Here is a 26,077-nt window from a genome sequence, read left to right on the forward strand (position 1 = left end):
TGGTATTTTGTCCCTTCCTATGAGCATGGTTCCCTCAAATCTCTTAGACTTTGTAAGTTATTTCCCGTGGCTACCTCTACACTGCAACGCTATTTCAGGATACTGGAGTATCCTGAAATAGCTATCCCGCATCTTAACAGCAAGCCCATTATTTCAGGCTCACTATTCCGATGTCCCTGTAAACTTAATTCTGCACGGAGTAAGGGACATTTTGGAACAATGGGTTATTTTGAAATTTGGTGCTGTGTAGACAGTGCCAAATTACAAAATAAGTTATTTTGAAATAAGATATGCAATTTGAGCTATGCAAATTGTGTATCTTATTTTGAGCTATGGTGCAGTGTAGACACACTAAAACTGACTTGGGAATTGTTGCATACTCAGTATCTTTGAAATGTGGCTACAAGTCCTTTGCTAGCTTTAAATATGGAACCAAGACTTGAATGTATCAGGTAACCACATAACAGAGTTGTGTAGTAAGTAATAAATAATAATGTCATTAATATTATTTTCTTTTGAATCAGATTATAGTGTTTGTTTTGGAATCACCATTCTGATCCTTGAGGTCTACATCCTACAGAGGTACAAAAATGCTGAATTAGTAAAACTTGTGCAGGTTAATTTAATGCATGCATGATGAATTCTGAGTCTACGGGGGAGAAATGAAATAGGTCTCTTACCTAAGGGACTGATTTGAGTGCTCTGAGATGTTCTTGAGAAGAGCGAAATCATAGCCTGTCCCATAGTGTCTGTTCCCTTTTGACAAGGAGACTGGCAGCTGTTTTCACTCCCCTGAATATCAGACAGCACAAACCTGAAGGACTGAAAACTCCAATAAAGGAATGGATGTGGCAGGAAAGGCTTGTTGAAGTTTTAACTAGGTGGTACCATTTTCAACTCCTGTTTCTACATTAGCAACCTGCTCATTTAAAGTAAAGTAGTGAAGGTAGGGTGGTCCTGCAGCCTGAATCAATGAAATCAGCAACAATCCTGTGTTACCAAAAGTGCCTAATTAGTATTTCTTTGGTGGCAGGGTGACAAGTGAGATAAGTCAGGTATAAATGGTATATGTAACAGGAAGAGGAATATCTTGCTATTTCTTAGTTTTAACTCTTGCCAATCTTTGGTTTGTATCAAAGCTTTAATACTATTTTAGAATAATGTTATCTAACAAAAGATTAAAACATACATCTAAAATGTACAGATACAGACATTCGGAAATGCAATATTCATTTTGTCTTGCAAAATAAAATTTTAAAAAAAATTCTTTCAGTGAATGTTTAACTGATTTCTTGGGATAAACTTGGTCTGAAAAGCAATCCCAATACTGCAACTAGCCATTTTTGATCAAGTTCATTGGTAGTATCTTTACTTCCTTCACCATTGGTGATTTCTGCAGGCATCTGGGTTTTACAGTGAGATATGTGTAACAGCAAAGAAACAGGATTTGGTCTCCTGTCACACTGGTGTAAATCAAGAATGACTCCACTGAAGTAGGACCATGCACAGGAATTTAAATTTAACCTCTTTTGGAAGGGTACAGAAGCTTGCTCTCCCTAACCCTGGCCCCAGGAGGAACTTGTTCCCCCCCCCCCCTCCACAGCCCTGGGAGGAGCTTGCTGACCCCACCTTCCTACCAAGTCCCTGGGGAGAGAAAACTCCCACAACTCCAGATCTGCAATGGGTAGAGAGAACTCCCCCAGCTATGGTGCTGCACCTTTCTCCCAATTGCAGTCCCAGGGCACAGGAAGTACTGTGTTCCTCACTGATTATTGGGGAGAGTACATGCCCCTATTTGCTCCCCCTTGAGTACGCACCTGAAAGTCAGTGGAGATGATAGAGTAGAGAAATTTGAGCGAGTATCAGGGGAGCATCACAGGCCTGATTTCTCCTAACAGGCAATATAGTTAAAAATTTAATTCAAGAATCATGAAATGTCCGACTGAGATGCCAGGACCAAGATGAAGGCTGAGAAAATCTACACCATTGTTAAAAAGAGTTAATGTATCTGACTTATCTATGATATAACTACTATGGGTGATTGCCACTTCTGTTCTTTGACCATTCACACATACTTCTGGCTGTTTTGGACCTAGCAGGAACATGCCTGTTATAAATATATGGAGATATACCTATCTCATAGAACTGGAAGGGACTTTGAGACGTCATCAAGTCCAGTCCCCTGTCCTCACCACAGGACCATCTCTGACAGATTTACCCCAGATTCCTAAATAGCCCCCCTCAAGGATTAAACTCACAATGCTGGGTTTAGCAGGTCAATGCTCAAATCACAGAGCGATCCCTCCCATCTAGGAGAGATGCACTGGTGTTATGAAGATAGGGTAGGAAGATAAACTCAAGATGAACAATATGTGGCTGCTAAACTTAAGTGTCATTTTAACTTTGCAATATATTTTATGTAGTTAGTTCTGTGTGTCAAGTGAAATGACAAAATACTTTGCTGTTAGCTATGCTATAGACGACAAAGTTGTTTAGACTGGTCCTGCAACACAGTGGACAAAATAAAGATTTCTTGAAAGAGTCACTCACTCAGAAGAAGTTTAAAGAATTGTTCTCTCGATTCTTCTCCTATCTTTCCAGAAATGGCTTTGGTGCTTACTCTTGCGGATACAGTTTCATAGGTGCTCAAGGTGATCTACTGTATTCTGAAGTATAGGCTCCTTTAATGAAGGAATTTGTACTGTTGTATTAACTGCCTTAGCTACTCAGTATGTATGTATTCAAGCCTTCATTCCACTTCTAATTTTATGTATTCTAAAGCAAAATTAGTTTCCACATCTTATTAATGGACTATTTCTAACTGCTCTTAAATGAAGGGACCTGAGCATTTTAATGGCAAAACTCCCAGTCGTCTCGGCAATACTATGATAAAAATGCTGCTAGTTATATTTATAAGTGGTATAATTAGTTGAATAATTTTATGTTGTTATTCTCTTTTATAATTAGTTGCATGTTCTCTACATTAGTGGGTGGATTGCTAGACATCTAAAATGGAAAAGAATAATAAAAAAACTATGAAAATATTAGCCTAATTTTGAAATTAGTGAGTTGGATTAAAATGGGAGAAGCGTGTTTGCTGCACCTTCAGAGTACTTCTAGTCATACTGTCAAAAGAAGTATTACTACTCCTTTCATTTATCAAATTAAAACACTGGCAAACATTGCTATAATGATAAGAAGGGGTCTCTCTCACACTTGTTTTTTTACACAGGCCAAAATTATCCCAAATTTTATTATCTGTTTGTGATGCGGTCAGTGAGTACTGTGATTTCAGTAGGTATTTTTAAATTTTCTTTAAGTAAGAAATTAAACCCTTTCAAAAGCCCAAACAGGGCAGCATAGTGTTAGTATACATGAAGAAATCTTATAATTACAAGTAAAAATGAAGAATCTATTTTTGCTGTGGAAGATGAGTGTAGTGAAAATAATTCAGTAGCATTGATGAAAGAATTAGATTTCTTAAACGTTCAGTTTTAATCCAAGATAGTGGGCAATACATGTAAATAATTTTATTTTTTACAAATGCCAGAAATGTGTCATTTATTTGCACTGCTTCCAGTTGGAGTCTGGCTTTTGTAACAAAGTATTTTATAGGGTGGATGAAACTGAAAGAAACTATGAATGACCATACATGTAGAGTAAATACTCTCCTACAAATGTAATTTCTTTTCATTGTTCTCCTCTTATCCTAATTATGTTTTAGTGTTCTTTTTCATGACAATGTGGTCTGGCTTGCCAGTACGGTTTCTCCAGACTTGATTCTGAACAGATTAAAACTAGAATATGTTATTAGTTAATCTCCTGATGCAGTTGTGTGTGTCCTCTATGCAAAGCACTGAATATTCTGCCACAGTTCTCACAGCAAAATTCCTGCCTGGAAAGTTCTGACAAGGTCACTCTTCCGTAGAAAGGGAGTGAAGAAATTACTAATCTTTCTAACAATCACACTGAGAAGAACTGAACATCAGGGAGCTCTTGAATGGAAACTGCAGGGCTTTGGTATCCTTATAAGTTCGCTCTGTGTCAGTGCTTTTCAGTGCTTTCAAGAGTTTTTACAAAGAATTTTTCAAATATTCTTCCTTATTATCACAAAACAGTCAGCAGGCAAGGACCTGAAAGGTTTGGTGCCATTTTGAGTGCAGTTCTTGCAATTGGCATCAGCTGGAAAAGTTGCTATGGAAACCACTATGGAACAGGAGAAGGAAGGAGCTGGACTTGCCTTTGTAATGCATAAAGCTCCAGTTTCAAAGAAGAAAGTGACTCAGACTGCAGATCTGAATAGGATAGATTTCCTGCTCCTAAAAAAGGGGAAGATAATCAGAAACTTAAGAATGAAAATATACAGTGCCTTTTTCAGCAGTGCGATCAAATGGCTTTGCATCATGCAAATTAATTTTACAATCAGGCAGCTATTAAACTGCACCATAAACTTGCCTTCTAACTCGTGTCTCTTTACAAATTGAGAGGTATTTATAGGCAAGATCTAATTAGCCTCACATACTCTCAATTTCTTAATTCTTGCTGACATCTGCAGTCTAGCAGTATTTCCTAAGGAAACACAAGTGTGTGCTGGCATGGGGAGCAGAAGAGCTGAAATCTAATACCACTGTGCAATATGCATTTTCTGATACTATACTTTTTAAAACCAGTGGCATTTTCAGAACTGGGGTCAATTTAGTATGGAAAGACCCTCTGTCACCTTCATATTCTGGCAGCATTCTGATCTACTTTGTTGGAAAATGGTGCCTTGTATAAAGCGAAATGAGTTAGCTTTTCCCTGAAGAGAACAGTAATGTAGGAATCTAGTAATGCTTAGAGCCCATTTACTGTCAGATTGAGTGAAGAACTGAATATGAAAAGCTGAAACTATTTAAGAAATTAATGTGTTGTTGTTGAATTATTGACTTCTTATTGCTTAATTTCAGGCAACTTTTAGAATACCTCACAGTTATTCCTATTCATCTCAATTGTACATATCTTTCCTCTAACTGTGAAGAACTGCTTACTGAACCAAACTGAGCCCTGATATAATCAGGAAGAACTAACTCAATTAATTTCAGGGTTCTTTTACAAAAGGGCTTATTTGAAACCATTGCTGGAGCAGATTTCAAGGCTCCTTACTTCCATTACAAAATTGTGGAAATGCTATTGCCTAATTTAGAGTGGGTAGGTATTCCGGGTGATACTTGAAACGCAATTTGAGCTCAATCTGTCTTAAGTCTTTTTCCGTTAAAAGCATTTTTAGAATAGAGAATCTAGATTGGCACGGACGCTTTTCCGCAAAAAAGCCCCGATCGCCATTTTCGTGATCGGGGCTTTTTTGCAGAAAACAAATCTGAGCTGTCTACACTGGCCCTTTTGCGCAAAAGTTTTGTGCAAAAGGACTTTTGCCTGAACGGGAGCAGCTTAGTATTTCCACAAGAACACTGACAATCTTACATGAGATCGTCAGTGCTTTTACGGAAATTCAAGTGAACAGTGTAGACAGCTGGCAAGTGTTTCCGGAAAAGCGGCTGATTTTCTGGAAAAACTGGCCAGTCTAGACACAGCCAATAAGTATATGGACTGCTAATCCAATATGGATTGGCATATTGCTATTTTTAGGTCTACACAAGCAGCGAATCGCACTTCCCATCTGGTGAATAGATGTGCCCCCTAGTTTTTCCCTGGGAAGAAGATGAGAGAGAAAATCAACCACATGTGACAGATGCTAATCACATAATCTGATGCAGTTCTGGAAGATGCTATGATGGTTCTGGTGCTACAAGAACCTTTATAGAACAAGAAAGCCTTCTACTCAGAATATCCTAAAAAGGTTAACCACTATACCAAATCAACTCATTTTTTCCCTCATTATAAAGTTGTATTAAATTACATATTATCATTTAGGACTCTTCATTACTGAATTAACACTATAAAATTACTCCAATATGACCTCTGACAGTATTTAAATACTCATACCAAGAAACAATAGTTGGTTTTTAATCCATGTTCTTTCATTCATCTCCCCAAAAGCCAAATTATTGGCATGTACTGATTAAAAAGCTCCTTATACATTTGTACGTACTTAGTATAACATAGCTGAAGTCAGTTACACAACATCCAACTATCATCATGCCCACTACTAAATAAGATACTGAAAATCTTTGAAAGATAGCCAAAAAGGGTAAACAAAATAACTTAAATAAAATTAGTTCCCTTGGGGATATGTAACTTGACATTGTTGAGATACATATTCAAAAATTCACTGGGGCAAGCAATAAAAAGTTATATATAGAATTAATATACTCTACTTTTACTTAAAAAAAACCCCCTTGTTTCATTTATACCAATAAAAACTTATTTCTGTCGCTACAATCTTTTACCAAGGATTTTGTATCTGATTTCAGTAGGAGGAACTGATACAAAATATAAAGCAGTGGTTCCCAACATGGTGCCCGCGGGTGCCATGGTGCCAGCCAGGGCATTTATGTGCTCCCGCCAAAACATCTGGGCTGGCCCTGCTCCCAGCGTGTGACACATGTGTGGTATCAGCCCCGGGCGCATGGGCGGCCCCTGCCCCGGGTGCACGGCACATGCGCAGTGCTGGCCCAGGGCGCGTGGGCGGCCCTAGTCACACAGCACATGTGCAGTGCCGGCCCCAGGTGCAGTGCGCATGAGTGGCCCCGCCCCTGGGTGCCCGGCAGCCACGAAAGGCTGGGAACCACTGATATATTGTATACATACATTTTCTATATAAACAAGAAGTCATGTGGCACCTTAAAGACTAACAGATTTATTTGGACATAAGCTTTTATGGGCAAAAAATGACAAAGGAGGTTTTTGCCCACTAAATCTTATGCCCAAATACATTTTTCAAATGGATAGCCATGTTAGTGTGTAACTTTAAAAAAAAAAAAAAAAAAAGAGTACTCCTGTAGCATATATCTATATCAATCATGAGCTTTCCTGGGCAAAACCCACTTCCTCAGATATGAGTGACTCATGATACTATATCTATATATAAAACTTCAGGGGGTCGTCTAGTTAGTTTGTACAGAAAAAAACAACAAATGATCTCGTAGCACTTTATAGACTAACAAAACATGTAGACGGTATTGTGCCCATGCTACCATCTACATGTTTTGTTAAGTCTATAAAGTGCTACGAGATCATTTGTTTTTTTTTATACATATATACGTTAGTCTCGAAGGTGCTACAGGACTATTTGTGGGGGGGAGGTTCCAAATAAATGTGTATTTAAAGTGCCATATGTAAGTGCCATTTTCAGTACCTGCGATTCATACTGGTAAAAAATCCAGTGTACAGTGATGCTGTGCATTGTTAACCAGCTGCCACCTGGGAGGAAGTGATACTGAGACCAGCCAAGCTAATTTAGGGCCCAGTCCCACAAACCTTATTCCTGCCTGTAGGCGTTGCTTGTGCAGTTCACGGATGGGACTGACTCGTGTAAGGGTCGCAGGAGCAACACGTCATCGCCTTAGGCGCAACAGGCTGCATTTCGCAAGGCAGCACCTTGGTTACACGCAGCTAAATGAAACCCACAGACCCTGGGGCTGCGCGCTAGGAGGCAGCCCCCTGTCCAGCTCCAAGGCCCCCGGAGGGAGGGCGCCCCTTCTTTCGCCAGTGCTCCCCGGAGGCCGCCCTTCCCCACACAGGGTAACCAAGCGCGGACCCTGGCCTCCTTGCCCCGCAGAGCCCCTTCTCCTCCCCCCCGAAGCTGCTTACCAGGCTGACAGGTTGCGCCACGGAACCCGACCCACTGCGGACTGGGGGGCAAGGCACCGATGGGACCGTGTGTACAGCACACAAGAAAGAACGCTCCCGATTGGCCATCCGGCGACGGAAGTGGGCATGTTTTCGTTGCCCGGAGCTGCCCCGCCTTTCCGGAAGTGGGTGTGGTTGGGTCGCCTTGCTGCCTTGGAGGCTAAGCGATGGGTATGGCTTGAGGGAGCCTGCCCCCCCCCCTTCCGTCCTGAGGTGAGGCTGGTCCGCGTCTCCGGGGGAAGGGTTGCGAGTGAGCAAGGGGCTGGGAACTCGTGGGGTTAGGCTGGCCCAGAGTATCCAGGGGCCCGGAGGGGCTGCTAGTTGGGCCTGAGGGCAGAGTGGGGGTGGGAGGGGTCAGCTGAGGAGGGTGAGGAAGGGGTTGGATGGCGGGCTGGGGGCGGGTTCGCTATGGGATGTGAGTAGGGTGCTGTTTGGGGAGTTGGATGCATAGGGGACCTGCGGGCAGGGATGTGGAGATGTCAGCTGAGGGCTATAAGGGGCTCTTTGAAGGGCCCGGGTGCATAAGAGACTGAGGGTTGTGAATAGGGCTATTTGTAGGCTCTAGGTGCATAGGAGTCCCTGAGGATTATAGGAAGCTGGGAATGGGTTTGCTAAGCAATGGTCCTCGCTTGTTTCTCCAAAACAGTAGGTAAGATGAGGGTGTTATCGTTGAACCTGAATAGTAATAGAGAGGTAGCTGTGTTAGTCTGATCTTGCTAAAACAAAAGGAAAAACTATGTAGCACTTTAAAGACTAACAAGATGTTTTAATAGGTGATGAGCTTTTGTGGTCCAGACCCACTTCCTCAGATCATATTCTGGAAGAGAATTGGCATGACCATGTATACCAAAGGAATACAATGAAAAAAGTGAACATATTATTAAACTGACAAAACAGATTTAGTACAGAAGGTGGGGTGAAGGGGAGGGAGGAAATAGCTATTTGAGTCAATGAATGGCTAATCAGGGGTGTTAAGTGGGAAGCTATCTTTGTAATGCTTAAGGTCATTAGCATCTTTAAGGCCCATTCGTAAATTTAAGGATGAAAGAAAGTCCTGAAGTTTCCCTCTGTAATCTGGTGTTAAAGTCTCTTTGAAGTAAGATGCATGTAGTAAGGTCGCCTACTCTAGACTATGTCCAGGTAGGCTGAAATGAAAAGCAACAGAGTAAGAGACTGTTGCTTTGCCCTTGAGGAGGGATGGGTCTGCATGAGGGTTACAAATAAAACATTTGGGTGAACATTTGGGTCTTATGCAGATGTGGGAGATAGGGCAGCCCAAAAGGGTTGAGGGTGAGTGGTATGAATGGGGTTTGTGGAGGGAAGTAGATTAAGGTCTGTCTCTATTTTCGTATGCTGTTGGCTGTTTGCTGCTTGCTGCTGTCACTACAGTTGTGGTTATTTGGTGGTATTTGCTATTTCTTTACCAATTAGTGAAAAGAGGAAGCTAGATAAAAATGTATTTGCTTACACCCATTTGGAGGGGGTTAGTTTTCTTCTTTTCTCTTCTTCCAGCTTTCCCTTCTCTCAAATCAATATACTTCCCCTTCTTACTCCACGCCCATTGCTTTTTAGTTTTTAACTAGAAGATTTACCCAATGTTGCTTGGGTCCTTTACTCAATTTTATTTTTTCTTCATTTAAGTCATTGCTGTGGAGTGGGGTGGCGCTAGGCATGAGGGGTTCAGTATTCAGGTGGCCCAGGGAGAGAGGACTACCCCAACCCTCTCTCAGTGCAGCATCTTGGAGTCAGGTGTGAAGCACTTGTCCATGGCAACTGCAGCTCCAGCGGGCATAGCTGAGGGCTGAGTGCATGCCCCCTGGCTTGGGCAGGTCTAGACTCGTCTGTCTCCTGCGCTCCCCAGCCAGAGTGAGGACTGCAATAAACTGTACATTTTCCCTTTGCTCCCTAATGAAGGTTACAGCCAGCAATGTTTCCTTATAAATCAGGGTCGGGGAGCTTCAGGTTGTTGCTACACTAAGGCTGTTGCTACACTTCAAAGGTGGAATCACCCTATTGACTAACCAAATAGTCGATACAAAATGCATCAACTAGTTGATTAGTCAATTTTTAACATCCTTATAACAAAACCCTTACTAGGGATGTTAGAGTGTACACTACTAACCATTTAACTGATAAGTGGATACTTATCGAATAACGGTGTCAGTTACACTCAGCCTCTTGGAGAGGCTGCTTTGCTGTGTCAGTCCTGCTAGGGATGCTTTGCTGCGGGCTTTGCAGTACAGGCAGTCCCCGACTTACGCAGATCCGACTTACGTCGGATCCGCACTTACGAACGGAGCTTTCTCGCCCCGGAAGTCGGGGCGAGAAAGCCCCGTTCGTAAGCTGCTCCGGTGCCCCTGGTCTGCTGGAGACCGTCTCCAGCAGACCAGGGGCACCGGGCGGGTTCCCGCGCTTCCGAGGCTTTGCCAGAGCAAAGCCTCGGAAGCGCGGGAACCGCTGCTGCTGCCACTTGGGTGCCGGTGCCTGTGGTCTGCTGGGGACCGTCCCCAGCAGACCACAGGCACCGGGACCCAAGCGGCAGCAGCGGGCGGGTTCCTGCGCTTCTGAGGCTTTGCCAGAGCAAAGCCTCAGAAGCGCGGGAACCCCCGCTGCTGCCGCATGAGACCCGGTGCCTGTGGTCTGCTGGGGACGGTCCCCAGCAGACCACAGGCACCCTGACTGAAGCCGCAGCCGCGGGGGGGTCCCGCGCCTCTGAGGCTTTGCCAGAGCAAAGCCTCAGAGGCGCGGCACCCCACTGCCGCTGCGGCTCTGCTCCCCGTGTCCCTGGTCTGCTGGGGGGGGGGGCGCAGCTAGTGTGCTCCCCCCCCCCCAGCAGACCAGGCTTTTGTTTTGGACTCTGGGGCAGAGCAGCTGGGGCGCTGCCGATTGGTCCTGCAGCGCCCGTGGGCACTACTGGACCAACCGGGCAGCACCCCAGCTGCTCTGCCCCAGGTCCTGATTCAGCCGCTGCTGGTCAGTTTCAGCAGCGGCTGAATCAGGACGTCTGGGGCAGAGCAGATGGGGTGCTGCTGGGTTGGTCCAGTAGCACCCCAGCTGCTCTGCCCCAGGCGTCCCCAAGTCAGCTTCTGCTGAAACTGACCAGCGCTGACTACAGGAAGCCCGAGGCAGAGTTGCTCTGCCCCGGGCTTCCTGGAATCAGCTGCTGATCAGTTTCAGCAGCAGCTGACTTGGGGACGCCTGGGGTTCTTAAGTTGATTCTGTATGTAAGTCAGAACTGGCGGTCAGTTTCAGCAGCGGCTGAATCTGGACGCCAGTTCCGACTTACATACAGATTCAACTTAAGAACAAACCTTCAGAACTGGCGGTCAGTTTCAGCAGTGTCTGAATCTGGACGCCAGTTCCGACTTACATACAGATTCAACTTAAGAACAAACCTACAGTCCCTATCTTGTACGTAACCCGGGGACTGCCTGTATAAAGTTAAGCTTTATACTGCAGAGCCTTCCGTGCATTAACCTCTGAGATTTTCAACGGTTGCCTGGTTACCCTACTCCACAATTTTTAACATCCTTCAACCTTTACCTTGCTTTAAATTATGATAAAAGAAAGCTGGATACTGAATTTGGTGGTCCTAGTTCTTACCCTTTTGGAGGAATTCTTGAACAGACAACCTCTCAAATATATGGTAGATAATTTCCTACCTGGGATATTTTTAGTTACTTAAGTTATCACAATGTGCTAGTAACCTCTATTCAAAGCAGACCTCTGTTTTTGTGCCTAAACTATGTTTCAATCAACAAGCTGTCCAAGAACACAAGTGTTTTTTAATGATCCATAAGAACGGCCGCACTGGATCAGACCAAAGGTCCATCTAGCCCAGTATCCTGTCTTCCAAAAATGGCCAATTCCAGGTGCCCCAGGGGAGTGAACAGAACAGGTAATCATTAGTGATCACTCTCCTGTCATCCATTTCCAGCTTCTGACAAACTGGCTAGGGACACCATTCCTACCCATCCTGTCTAATAGCCATTGATGGACCTAACCTCCATGAATTTAGCTAGCTCTTTTTTGATCCAGATCACTCCTCTAAAAAGGTTGAGATAATTTAGAGTAGTGGGGGTTTGATTGGGAACACTGTAAGTTTTAAGGTTGATGGTTTCAGTAATGTTGTGTGGAAGCCTCAGGCTTCTTAGGTTTTCTCTTGATAGAATACGTAAAGGATGCATTCTGTTCTATATTGGAAGGACTGAGAATTTTAGTAATTGCTTCTTGGTTTCAGTCATGTTTCCATTTTGGTGTGCTGTAGCTGTTGAAGTTTTTTAGTCTATTGACAATTTTAAGGGAAAAGTTTTCCTATTGAGCCTTTTTCTGCCCAGTCTATCCAATCTGACACTGCTAGGGTCTCGACATATTTTTATTTTGGGTGTTCTCAGGCAAGACTATGTAAGTCACAGGTAGTTCATGGGTTGTCTCTTTAAAACCTCTTATCTAGGGCACATTGATCTTTATTGTAGTGTACAGTCCCTGTTTGTCAGGACACCTTTTGAATTCATTTGATACATATCTTCATATCAATAACAAGTGTTCCATCTTATAGGTGTGTGCTTTCCATGTGAAGATTTAAAATGGCTTCAAGAGGAGCAATAGAGACCAGTAAACTAAAACAGAACTTGGAAGAACAGCTGGACAGATTAATGCAGCAGCTGCAAGACTTGGAGGAGTGTAGGTATGTAAAGGCAGTATCTCCCTCTCAAACGTAATGCTGTACCTTTCAGTATTCCTGTCACTGTTCTTTGAGGCTGTGTGTTTAAATCAGCTTAGAATGATTGGATTAAGTAGTGCAGGACAAATTCAGATTAACTTTTTCTACTCTTTTCATGTTTTAAGAATGGCCACTAGAGTCAGTGGTGATTGGTGCCTGTGGGAGTGAAGGGGGTTGTGCAGGAAAGGCCACCCAGAGGGGTAGGGAGGTGTGTGGCGGCACCCCATTTAGCAATTAAAATTTTGGCGGAAGCATAAGGGAGTTGTGCACCTCCTGAGTGCTACCACAAGTCATCTATGAGTTCAGGAAAACTTGTTGATATTTTTGTGGAGATTGGAAATTCTTATGCAGAGCGTGATAGAAATGTAGCCGTGTTAGTCTGGTGTAGCTGAAACAAAATACAGGACTATGTAGCACTTTAAAGACCAACAAGATGGTTTATTAGATGATGAGCTTTCGTGGGCCAGACCCTCTTCCTCAGATCAAACAGTGGAAGAAAATTGTCACAACCATATATACCAAAGGATACAATTTAAAAAAAAGAACACATATGAAAAGGACAAATCAAATTTCAGAACAGGAGGATGCGGGGGGGGGGGGGGGGGGGGAGGTAAATGTCTGTGAGCTAATGGTATTAGAGGTGATAATTGGGGAAGCTATCTTTGTAATGGGTAAAATAGCTGGGGTCTTTGAGACGGACACTTTCAGCACATGATAGCATAAATTATATTTCTGGATGCGCAGGAATATGTATTCTTGATCTTATAACTCACTTGGTTAGGTCCAATAATGGAATCAGCAGAGTGAATATGTGGACAAAGCTAGCAACGGGGTTTGTGGCAAGGGAAGGTACCAGGGTTGGTATTAGTGTGGTATGTCCTGTGGTTGTTGGTAAGAATCATCTTGAGGTTAGGCGGTTGTCTATAGGAGACTATGGGTCTGTCTCCCAGAGCCTCTTGGAGTTTGGTATCCTGTTCCAGGATAGGCTGTAGTTTATTGATAATGTGTTGGACAGGTTTAAGTTGGGGGCTGTAGGTGATGACAAGTTGTGTTCTATTGTTGGTTTTCTTGGGTCTGTCTTGAAGTAGATGGTTTCTAGGTATTCGTCTGGCTCTTTCAATTTGCTTTTTTATTTCTCCGGGTGGGTAGTTGAGGTTTATAAACGTCTCAGACACTTCGCCAAAGGCTCAATGCCCACAAAACAGATATTAGACAGGATCACAAAGAAAAAACAGTTTCTTGCCATTTCAACCAGAAAGGACACTGTCTCAACGACTTAATTACCTGCATCCTGCTTCAGAAGCCTTTTAAATCTGCACTTGAAAGGGAATCCTCTGAACTGTCATTCATGCTAAAATTTGACACTCTACGCGTGGGTCTCAACAAAGACCCAAGCTATCTTACCCATTACAAAGATAGCTTCCCCAATTATCACCTCTAATACCATTAGCTCACAGACCTTTACCTTTCCCCTCCCCCCCTGCATTCCGCTTCTGTTCTGAAATTTGATATGTCTTTTTCATATGTGTTCGTTTTTTTAATTGTATCCTTTGGTATATATGGTTGTGACTATTTTCTTCCACTATTTGATCTGAGGAAGTGGGTCTGGCCCATGAAAGCTCATCATCTAATAAACCATCTTGTTAGTCTTTAAAGTGCTACATAGTCCTGTATTTTGTTTATGCAGAGTGTGACTTTGTACTATTTTAGTGAACAATGGAATCACTGCCTGTTCATAGAATTAAAAATCCATTGTTCGCTATCTTTTACAAAAATGCTGATCTTGATATTTGTCCCTATTTTTCATTATAATTTTGCTTTGTATGTTGCTTTGAAAACACAAATAGATCAAGCAATGTCCTTGAATATTAACTTTTAAGGCTGTGTTTTTCAAACTGTAGGTCCCGACCCCCCCCCCCCAGAAGATGGTGAGCAACTTAAGAGGGGGGTTGCGGTATCACAAAGTTTGAGAACCCCTGTCTTAAGGGATTAATAAAAAACAGACATCAAGAACAGGAACATTCAAAAATGTGTAGGAGAGCACTGCATCCTCCCTGGACACTCAGTAAGAGACCTGAAAGTTGCCATACTTGATGATAAAAAAACCTTCAAAAATAAACTTCATCATGAAACTGCAGAGCTGAAATTCATATGCAAACTTGACACTATCATACTGAGTCTAAAGAGAGACTTGGAATGTCTAGCTCACTAAAAAAAGTAATTTTCCCCCTTTTGGTTTTCACATCTACTTGTCAACAGTTGGGAATGAGGCTGGACCACATCTACCCTGATTTAATTGGCCCTGTTAACTCTTGTTCTCAGCATGGTAATGTAACAGTATGTATATATTAAGAATGTGAAGGACTAGTCAACTATCTGATACGCGAATGCTTACCAGATAGTCCAGTCGACTAGTTGCTTCCCTGCCTATCAGATACAGGCAGCTAGGGGAAGTGGGAGGAGGCGGAGAAGGGGTAATTCAAAGTGGCAGTGCCTCACTGGGCCTGCGATATGGGCTCCATGTGGCACTGCCACTTTGAAACATCATGACGGCATTTCAAAGGGGCAGCACCTCACAGCTGATCCCAGGCTTCCAGCGGCACTGCCACTTTGAAACGCTGCCACAGCGTTTCAAAGCAGCAGTGCCACATGGAGCTCAGGGTCAGCTGGGGACTCCCTAGCAGATCCTGGGCCCTGTGCAGCATTTCCGCATGGACTCTGAGTACACTGCTGACCCCAACCCACATGCAGGTGTTTCTGCTTTGAAATGAACAAGAGTACCTGCTGGGGACTCTTGTACATTTCAAAGCTGGCATGCCGCAGCCGGGGGCCAGTGGGAAGTCATGCTGGATCCGGGCTGCAGGAGGAGAGTTCCAACTTGGAAATTCACAAGCCACTGGGGCTCTTGTACATTTCAAAGGAGGAATGCAGAAGTGCCTATCGAGTAGTCGATGGAAATTCCATCGACTACTCGACTAGTAAATTAATCAGTATTTAACATCTTTAGTATATATCTCTGTCAAACTGAAGTTTCCACATCGTGCATCTGACTAAGTGAGTTCCAGTCCATGAAAACTTATGCCCAGATAATATTGTTAGATTTCAAGGTGCCACAGGACTCCTTGTTTTTGATAAAACAGAGTTGGAAAACACTTCTAGCCCATTTCCATGCTACTGCAGAAATGTTTACACAAAGAATTTTCTGATGTCTTTGTCCAACTTAGTTTTAAAAGTTTCTGGCAATAGGATTTTGCCACTTTTCCTTCAGGAACCAATGCATAGCTAATATAGCTCCCTGTTAGAAGGTTTCTTCTGTTTAAATTTTCCTTTTCTTAATTTCATCTCATTGCTCTTAAAGTAGTCTCCAACCTTTGTATATAATTGGGCAAATGTTGGGGTTAGAAATACAACTGTTTTGGGAAAGAGAAACTATAAATTATGTCTTTCTATCATCTAGAATTCCCAGCTGAGATTGTGGCTTATTGTGTTAGGCATTGCACATGCACATAGTAAGAGAGTCCCTTCTCCAAACTGCTTTTAATTTAAATGGACAAATGATGGGAAAAAGGAACAATTATTATAAATAAACTATAATTGTAAACAAACTGGTTCTTTGAGGAAGCCATTTCGTGTTCATTGATTAAATAAACCTCTAGTGTGATTGAGCTTCAGGTATGTTTTAGAAAAGTAGTTCCCACTGGAAGAGTGTAAAGGTTCCTTCATGGTACTGAGGTTCAAAGGCTCAGCTCTTTCCTTACCATGACTAGATGTGGTTGTGGGGACTTTTATTCCACATACAGGTATTATTTTACTTTTAATTTTACTCTGTATTATCTCATTTAGAACAGTGTTAAAGTTAAAACATTTTTCTTGTGGTAAGTGAAGAAATCGTAGTTTTTCAAATGTTGAAACTCCTTTGTGATCAAAAGGCTAGAACCTTGTAGGGCCACCCTTGAGAGAGTGAAATGTTGGACAATCATTCTCCTATTTCTTTCTCTTCTGGTAGCAAATGTTTCATCAACTACACTGAGTACTAATGGATGATAGCAATAGTTTTTATTCTTAAACTACCTAATGGACTAGAAGCTAGACAAAAATCCTGGTACAAGTTAGTGTAAGTACTGCCTGTGCTTCAGTGATATTTTATTAATAGATAAATGTCTTTCTGAGTTTAATCCTTTGAGTTACTGTGGTTTGTTGAATCTCCTTTAGAGAGGAACTGGATGCAGATGAGTATGAAGAAACCAAAAAAGAAACTCTAGAACAGTTAAGTGAGTTCAATGACTCACTAAAGAAGATCATGTCTGGAAATATGACTTTGATAGATGAACTCAGTGGGATGCAGCTGGTAAGGATGATTCATACTTGGAAGTCTACTCTGTGGTAGGCGCTAAAGATAGCATGTCATACCTATAGTTTGATTCACTCACTTGAACCCCAATCCAGCCACCTCATCACCTAGCTCCTCTCCAGACCCCCCACTCCTTCAGTCACCTGTTCCTGCTTAGCTCCCTCACAACCCCAATATAGACCCCTATTCCCTAGCTCCTTTCCATCCTCCTCACCTTCCAGCTCCTGTCAAGCTCCACCATAGCCCCAACCCAGCTCTTCTGTCCCAGCTTCTTCCTAGCTTTACTGATTTAAATGTCGTTTCAGGGTGAGGGGGAGAAAATAACTTCACATTGAAATGCTAAGTTAATTATGCAGATAACATCAGCATTACAGAAAAAGAAGAGACACTTCTACTATGACTCCTAATTCCTAATAGATTAAATAATAAAGCAAAACAGCCCAAAAGTGAAGGATAAATGTTTACAACGGGTAGTGATTTTTTTCCCCCATCCCCAGTGCATGGTTTGGAAACACAGGGATCTGAACGAGCTGAAAAACATTTCTGAAAAAGGTGTTTTTAAGTGGAAATTTTTTCTTTTATTCGCTTCCTGCCATGATCATTATAGCAGCAGGTCAAGAGCCCCTTCACCCTGGTTTCTTCTGCTTGACACCCACTTTCTGTCTTAATTCTGTAGAAGGTGTAAATACCTAGCAAACCTGACAACAGTTTGGCTAAGGTGCAAGCTACAGGCTATCTTACCACCATCTTAGCAGCCTAGACCCCTCTAATCTTTAACAGACTGGTAGTTCTGTCTCCACTAGCCCCAGAGCCATATTCCCCTTAAGGCCCCACTGCCCTGATGTGCTCTGTTGTGTAGCACTTCCTCTTCCCCTTTGTCCATTAATGGCACCCAGTGCTCTGCTCCCCCAGTTCTTCCAGTCCCTATAGCCTTGGCCTGTACTGCTGTTCTTCCAGCCCCCTCATATATTACCTCAGTCTTGCTGCCCTCACTATCCCCCTGTCTACCACTGTATTTGCTCATGTCAGCACCTCTCACGCTCCACTCTTGATTGCCCTCACCTGCTTGTTTCCAGGCATAGGTGCTCTGGTCTGTCAACATAAACCACTCCCAATAAGTATGTTATCAGGAAAAGCTTTCCTGCAAACAGAGTGCTGTGCGTTCGACCACTTACTCTGGTGAAAAGTATGTTGCTCAGCAGAGTGTGTTTTTCACACCCCTGAGTGACGTACATTTTGCCAACATAAGTGATGATGTAGGCGTGACCAGAGTGCGTCTTACCAACTGAGGCAGAGGGTACTGTTCAGCATTTGTAAATCTGGTGTACTGTGACCATATTTCATGCTTGCTGTTAGGTGTACTCATTCTTTTAGCATGTTGTTTTTCTTCCAGGCCATACAAGCAGCCATCAGCCAGGCTTTTAAAACTCCAGAAGTCATTAGAATGTTTGCAAAAAAACAGCCAGGACAGTTACGGACAAGATTGGCAGAGGTAAATATTTCTGTGGATAGAATCTAATTCTAATAGATGTATTTCATCTGGTCTGATGTTTGTCCTTCCAATCTCTACAAATTAAAGGTCAGTGTAAATTTCATGGCAGAGGGATCCTCTGATGCTTTTCACAATCTGTTAAGCCCTTGAGGGCGGGGGGCTGGACTTGATGACCTCTCGAGGTCCCTTCCAGTCCTATGATTCTATGAAATAGCTATCTCATTGTTAGACACCCCCATCCCCTCCATGGCATCTGAAAATGTCACTTGTTTTCCCTCCTTTTTTGCTCACTTTCCTAATATATTGAAAACAAAATCTGGTAACCAATAGTAAGGTGAGCACCAGAAATACTTCCATGATCACCAATATATATTCAGAAGAAGAGACATCCTAAAACTCATATTGAGGGACTGGATGATGCACCAGCTTTGCATCTCCAGAGATTTGGGTTCAAGTTCTGAATAGAACACAGGAGAAATGAAGTGTTGTGCCTTATCCTAGTGGATGCTGGTCCTCATAATATTATCACACAACTCGACATAAATAGCAGCCTCTGTTCAGAAGGGGTCTAAGATTTGAACAGCCCAGCATGCTGAAGTTAGGATAAAAAGCCAGTAGTGGAGTTGTATGGAAGTTCTTTCACAGCTTTTCACCACAGCACACCTCTGTTAGGCCCTCATTTTCACAATTGTCTTATTCATTCACAGAGGTTTTTTCAAAGGGATCTAAGCGTGGGCTCTTAGGGTGCTCAGCTTATTAATTTTCTACTAGCTTCGTGTGAGTTTTTTCACATTTGAAAAGAAGTTTGTTCTTGTTCAGATGGACCGAGATCTGATGGTTGGGAAACTGGGACGGGACCTATACACGCAGCAGAAGGGGGAAATCCTAACTGCCCTCAGGAAGCTTGGAGAGAAGGTAATAGTATGAGCACTGATATCTGTCATGCATTGAGCTATGATTATGATGGTCCCTTCTTATCTTAAATCTGGGGGAAGGGAATTGAATTGCTAAACACTTGTATTTTGTTTTTGTGTGCATGAAATTATATACAGTAATTCCTCACTTAACACATGCCCGCTTAACAGGTTTTCGCAATAGCACGATTTTTTTTGGGGGGGGAACATTTTTCAAACAACACAACCCCGTCCCCACAATAACATGATTTCCCCTAGGGCTGGCCGGTAGCCAGCAGCTGCGCGAGGCTTCCCCTGCCTCCCTGTAAAGTGGTGGAGGTTTGTCACTCACAGCGCCGTTCCCTGGTGACCTCCTCTGGCCGGAAGCAAGGCATCTGGCCAAAGGAGGTCACCGGGGAACTGCATGGCGAGCGGCAAACCTCCATCACTTTGTAAGGAGGCAGAGGAAGCCCCACGCAGCTGTCGGTGACTGGCCAGCTGGGGAAACCCAGCCACCGGCTACAAGTCTCCTCCCCTGTTCTTCCTTTCCATTCTCCAGAGCCAAACACCTCCCCTCCCTGCTGTAACTCGGTTCCCTTTCTCCCCCAACCTTATGTCCCGGTTCCAGCTGCTAACAAGTGCATGCTGGAGCTGCGAGTGCACATGCACTTGAAACGCAACCCCCACCTTTTCCATTATTTTCAATGGGAAAATTGACCCCGCATAACACGTTTTCACTTAGCACTATCATTTTCTGAAATGTATCTACTGTGTTAAATAAGGAATTACATAATATAATTGCATTTATAGTAATAGAAAATCAGGCCTCTAGTCAGAAGCATCTCCTATGACTTTCATTTACACTACGAGCTAGGGGATGTTGATTCCCTGCTTCTTTATATACATATTAGCAAGAGCATAAATTGCAGTGTAGCTGCAGTAGCACAGCCAGTGGCAGTAGAAATACAGTGAGCTGTGCCAAATGCATACCTTTCTGAAATGCAGCTGTGCGTCCACTGCCTGTTCCACCATGGCTACACTGTTCATACTAGTGCTAGCTTGATGAGAGCAGGAGTGTCAGACTCTTAGCTCATAGTTTAGATATACCCTGAATTTCAGTGCTACCCAGCTTCCCTAAAGAGCATGGCATAGAGAGCATTAAGCATTTGTATAGACCCTTTCATGAATGGTTGATCCCTACCTTAAAGTGGGATTATCATCTGGGTTCATAACACATAACTGGCATCATTTGGAACCTGCTTAAACCAATCTGCAATACTATTCTCTCTAACTACTCAACCATGGAAAGAAAATATCAAAGGCTTCCAATACAGTGTCTTACCTCAACCCTGAAAGGTGGGTATTATCCCTTCTATGCAGGTGAGTAAGCTGAATTAGGGACATTAGGTGATATGCTGCATGTATAGAACTACTAGGAGTAAAACCCAGAAGCCCTGACTCTTAATTCCTGTCTCTAACCACTAGAGGGATAATTGGAGCAGTTATATTTGCCTATTGACAGTCTGTGAAAGAAATGGTCCCCATGTATGTCAGCTTTAAAAAGGAAGCCATTTCCATTGAGAAGGATGTCTGAGGTTGTGATGTCAGGTTCACATTTGCTTTCCAATATCTTGGTATGAGTGTTGCTGCTGAGTTACTTGAATAGTGTCCCATTAGTAGTTTTATTTTGATAGTGCCTACGGTTTGGATATTTCATGTGAAAGATATGACTTGTGTTCGTTATGGTGTGAGAAAAGCTGCACAATCCTTTGTCAGCTGTTTTTATGTGTACATCTACCATACTGCCTACCCATGTTTATACGAATAGAGTCTAAGAAAACATAGTCAGCTGTCATTTACTATCTTAGACATTCCCAGTAGACATATGCAGTAGAACATTGTTCCAGATACAGAAACTGGGAGGGATTAATCAGTTACATACTAAATTCAGGTAGGGAGATTATCAGGCTATGTCTAGACTACGTTTTTTTTCTGAAAGCAGATATGCAAATTTGGCACTAATTTGCATATCTTCTTCCGATTGCTTTTTCGAAAATGAAAGTAGTCTGGATGCAGGTTTTTTTGGGGGAAGAAAAAAACCTTATAAAAAAAAAAAACCACTCTTCCCAAAAAAGGTGGTTTACGCAGTTTTTTGAAAAAGGATTTTTTTTTTCCAGAAAAAAAACACGTCTTTCACTTTTAGCACCAAATTTGCATATCTTCTTTCAAAAAAAATACATAGTCTACGAAGCCAAAGTGTGCTGAACATATGGCTAATTTTCACAAGTGCTAGCCATATATTGCAGTACCATATTTTGTGTGGTTCAGATCATGCTGAGTTGGCTCCAAGAGGCTAATTAGTTATACTATTGAATTAAGTTATGTTTTAAACTGGTTTTGAAGGAGAAACACACTACTTAAACTGGGATTTGGGTGGTTGAGGAAGAATGAAGGAGGGCATGATTTTCAAATACAGTAAACTTCCGATAATCCGGCACCTTTAGTACCCAGGGGGTGCTGGATTATCAGATATGCCGGACTATTGGAAGAGGGGGCTATGAGGGGTCTGGGGTGGAGTGGGGGGGGATGCGCCCCTCGGCGCTGCGGGATCAACCCGGCAGCACTCCAGCTGCTCTGCCCCAGGCAACCCCAAGTCAGCCGGTGCTGAAACTGACCAGCGGCTGACTCCAGGAAGCCTGGGGCAGAGCAGCTCCAATTGTCCGGCTGCCCGGAGCACTTCCGGGTTCCAGATGGTGCCGGACCATCAGGGATGCAGGACCACTGGAGTTTTACTGTACTATCATTTTAAAAAGCATGTATTTGCAATGTAAGTATATCCATTCTCTCTGTTAATGTAGGATGTTGTGTAGAAATGTAGGATGTCATGTAGAAATGTATTTCAGTACATCTTGAAGAGTACAGCACTTTCTATGAGAGGTTGTGAAGCATAACATATTGAATAGGAAGACAAGGGCCTGGAACTCTTGGGTTCTAATCCCAACTGATACCATGTATTTTGAGCATGATGTTTCACCTGTTGTTTGTTTGCAAAATTTAGATTAATTTACCTCACAGAGTTGTGAGGATTCATTTGATGTCTGTACAGTACTTTGCAGTGTTAAAGTGCTGTGTAAGAGATAAAGATCATGCAGATCTGTTCCATTAAAACAGTCCTCTAAATTATTTGCATTGAAACAGGTTGCTAAATGTGTAGTCATGCACCAGGCCTAAATATGTAATTATTTATAATTTTTCACTGGTTTTCCAGTTATTTTATAATGTTGACCTGTCTTATCTGACAGCTATAGTATAACTTACATTTTAAAGAATTAAAGCTCGGAGAGCAGTCTGTAACGTTTAAAGGGACTCATGCTCTCTATAATTCTAATGTGTATTCAGTTATTTACTTCTCCTAAATAATTATTTTACAAGTGTCCAATTTTTGCCATTGGCACAGTGCAGTAAACTAGCCATGTCAGTATGAAAGCAATACCGTTTTTGTCTTTTGAAAGCTTCCCTCCCCCACTCCCTGCCCCAATAGAATATTTCCAGACTAGCATAGTTATAAGAGCTCATTTTCTAGGTGAACGCTTCCACTCCATAGGTAGCCAGGCCCAGGGGGTGCTTCAGAGACTGGACACCCAAATCCTATATAGTTCTTCTCTTCCAGGATAATTGGGTCCTTGAAGACAGTGGGTGTGAGGTGACAAAACAGGGAGGATACTCAGGGCTCCTAAAGGAATGCAGCAGACATCACCCTCAGGAATTTGCTATATTTTTGACACCAAGAGCTTGGAAGGCTTGTATCAGACACACCAGTTTCTGTCATGCTTTAATAATCAGAATACAGTCTTGGTGGGTTGCTAAATAGTAAGTTTATCTTACCTCTGAATTTCCTAGCTTTTCCAACTTTGTGATACTAGTTTATTACTGTATATATTTAAATGGCACTTGTCACAACGTACTGGAGTGTCATCCAGTAAAAACTAAAATATATGTGCACATGATCAGATGGTTCATAGAGTTAACAGTCTGTTTCATTATAATTTTAAGCCACTGCCTTTGTTGTTCTGTGACCTGTGTGAAATAAGTTTGGACTGATGTTCATTTCCTTATGGCTAAGTGTCCAAATCGCAAACACACCATTGTGGCTGGCATCCTTGTTGATAGCCTCAGTATAAAGATGAAGGATGACCTCCTCTCTTAAAAGCAGTCTCTGCAGTTTGGCATTGAGATTCATTGATACAATTGGCTGAAGCTTGTGCCCTCCCTTTCTTCTGATTGACAGTCTTAGACAGAATTTTTGTCTCCATTTGACACTTTTCACCAGCACCTAATTTACATTCATACCAGTCAGATAATGCCATTGCTTTAAAAGCATGTCAGATTCACAGGTCCTACAGATTGAAATATTTCATATATACACAAATATATATCCTTATACAGTGAACAAAAATCAGTTAAGGTGTCCAGTTCATGTGTGGGTTTTTTGTTTTTGTTTTTGTTTAGCTGACTCCAGATGATGAGACCTTCCTGTCAGCAAATGCAGGTGCAGCTCTTAGCCAGTTTGAGAGAGTTTCTAGTGACCTAGGTAAGTTTCTTCATATGCCTAATGTCAAAGCTCCTCAGCCTCCCTGTGCACTAGTGGAAAGAAATTTCTATATGAATCCTGATCTAAAAGGGAAAATCTGAACAAAGAAATCCATGCTACTTAAAAATATGTCTTTGTATAGTGCTGGTAAAATTCAGATATACTGCTGTGTGGAAAAATAAGAACTCTGTGGAAGAAAACTAATGTGAACTAAACCATTAAGTGTCCTACGTAATGGGGAGGCTTTGAGAACTGTGTCTAGTAAATAGAAACTACATTTTTAGAATTGAACATGATTTTTGCTTTAACTCCTTGTCTTCTTCCAGCACCTCTGGGTGGGGGGAAGATTTTCGCATCTTGGCCAGGGGAGCTCAGCAATTTCTTGCCATATCAACCAATGGTATTATAGTGAAACGCATCTTCTCCAACCACTCATAACCAGACTCCCCTGCCAAAGTGGCAAGATGGAATGTGCTTTCAGTATGCAACTAATTACACACATCAATACATTCCAGATTCAATGGGGTCAGATTTTGTTTGGTTGCTTCTCAAATCATAGAGAAAGCAGCGCTTATTGTAAGCCTCTGTTCTGACTACTCCTTTGCGACATGCATGCTTCCAGTGAAGCAGGAGTAATCATTGAGGGATAGGCATGTGAAGGACCAGGCTAGTGTGTGAACTTGCTGAACCCGAGGCCTTACTCTGGAATGCATCTTTTCATGGCTCTAGCTTAAAGGTCCTGGGAAGTTTGGCTCTCTGGAGCCCTCCAAATCTGTAGTTATCCACTTTATATGTGTTGGTATCCACAACTGCAGATGTGGATACAGATATCTGTGGCTCACTTTTGCCGATATGAATGCAGATACAAATTTTGTATTCAGAAACCTGCAAATTTGTGGATATCCCCTTTATATCCATGGGTATCTGCATCTGCCAATGTCAGTGTGAATATCTGTGGCTCATTTTTGTGGTGACAGTTGCGGATGTAGATACAAATTTTGTATCCATGCAGGGCTCTATGAATCTCGTTAGGTTTAGAAAAGGTTAGACTTGGGTGGATGCCATTAGCCTTATAGCTCCTTTTCTGACCGCAGCTTTTCAGACATGCATGTAATATAGCTGAAGCCAAAATTTGGCCCCATTTAAAAAAAAGTTATACCTGAAATGTTTTTGCTTTCAGATTATAGGCTGGTCTTCTTTCCCCAATGTTTTCTTTGATTTAGGGTATCAGAAATGAACCCCTCCAAAACACAGTCACTGTTAATAACTTACTGTTTCTCTAAACTGGGATGACAGGTTTTTAATTCTGTTTTCCTTCCATAGGCTCTGGAGACAAAGTCTTTGCTCTGGCCAGTTTTGAAGTAGAAAAATCAAAGCAATGAAGATTTGTGTGGGGCTAGATCTTCTCCTGTGGTTATCAACATTGGACTTCTATCATTGTATATTGTAGCTGGGTTTTTTGCTCATGAGATTTTTTGTGTAAACTGTTGTTGGGGTGGATGGAAGGGGACTTCAGTCTTAGTCACAAGACATCATAAAGTGAACAGTTTTCAAGTGCACTTTGGGACCTCAGTGTCTCTATCCTATAGCAGTGTATGCTGTGAGGCTAAACACTAAGTGGTACTGTACTTCAAAAACCATAAAATCAAACTGATTATGATTGTCTTCTTTGAAAGGAATCAACTATTTTCCACTTTTCTGAACATTTATTTCTCTAACTATTAAAATGTCATCTTTTTCAGTGTGATGGCAGTGAGTACATCTTTTCAGAAATACATTCAGAGTCCCAGCAAATGAGTCAGTTTTCCAGGTTCTTCCATAGCTTGCTTGGAAAATACAGTCTTGTCTGGAGTTAGTCCCTGTTGAATAGCTTAAGCATAAAAACACATTGCAAATTTGTTTAAAAAGACTGTTTGTAGAAAGACAGGATTTCTGACAAACTGTTCCCAAAAAAACCAAAATGAGACTACACAAACCAACAGTCACTGCCTGCATGTTTGCTCTGGATATGAATGAATGCCATTGTATCTCTGAGTGTTGATTGGCAAACAATGGAAGCCCTGTTGGGAGTCTTCTGGAGTAATTTAACCTCCTGTATTGAAAAGACAGGGAAGCACTGGGAAATGGCAGTGAGAGGTCCGCTCTGTGACCTCTTGCTGTTGCACAGGATGTATTGACTACAAGCTACCATTATTTCCCCAGATTTCTGGGGCAGCATGAAATAGGTTATAAGTAGCAT

At 42.3% G+C, this 26,077-nt stretch overlaps 2 protein-coding genes across 2 annotated transcripts in view; one reads left to right on the forward strand and one right to left on the reverse strand.

Moving 5' to 3' along the window:
* The window catches only part of NMNAT1 (nicotinamide nucleotide adenylyltransferase 1), a 31,543-nt gene extending 23,710 nt beyond the window's left edge, over positions 1-7,833 (reverse strand). The window contains exons 1-2 of the transcript XR_012897284.1: positions 7,750-7,833; positions 4,241-4,319 (exon numbers count right to left, since the gene is read on the reverse strand). The gene's annotated coding sequence lies outside the window, so the exon portion shown is untranslated. The remainder of the gene's footprint in view (positions 1-4,240; positions 4,320-7,749) is intronic.
* A 57-nt stretch (positions 7,834-7,890) lies between these two features.
* Positions 7,891-25,585, forward strand: LZIC (leucine zipper and CTNNBIP1 domain containing). Its single transcript, XM_006127078.4, has 7 exons — positions 7,891-8,001; positions 12,347-12,475; positions 16,724-16,859; positions 18,256-18,354; positions 19,174-19,269; positions 23,757-23,838; positions 25,162-25,585. Exons 2-7 carry the CDS (start codon positions 12,375-12,377, stop codon positions 25,218-25,220), a joined length of 573 nt encoding a protein of 190 aa, XP_006127140.1. The 5' UTR covers positions 7,891-8,001; positions 12,347-12,374; the 3' UTR covers positions 25,221-25,585.
* The last annotated feature ends 492 nt before the right edge of the window (positions 25,586-26,077 follow it).

The sequence above is a fragment of the Pelodiscus sinensis genome, chromosome 23, assembly GCF_049634645.1.
Source record: "Pelodiscus sinensis isolate JC-2024 chromosome 23, ASM4963464v1, whole genome shotgun sequence".
Lineage (NCBI taxonomy): Eukaryota > Metazoa > Chordata > Testudines > Trionychidae > Pelodiscus > Pelodiscus sinensis.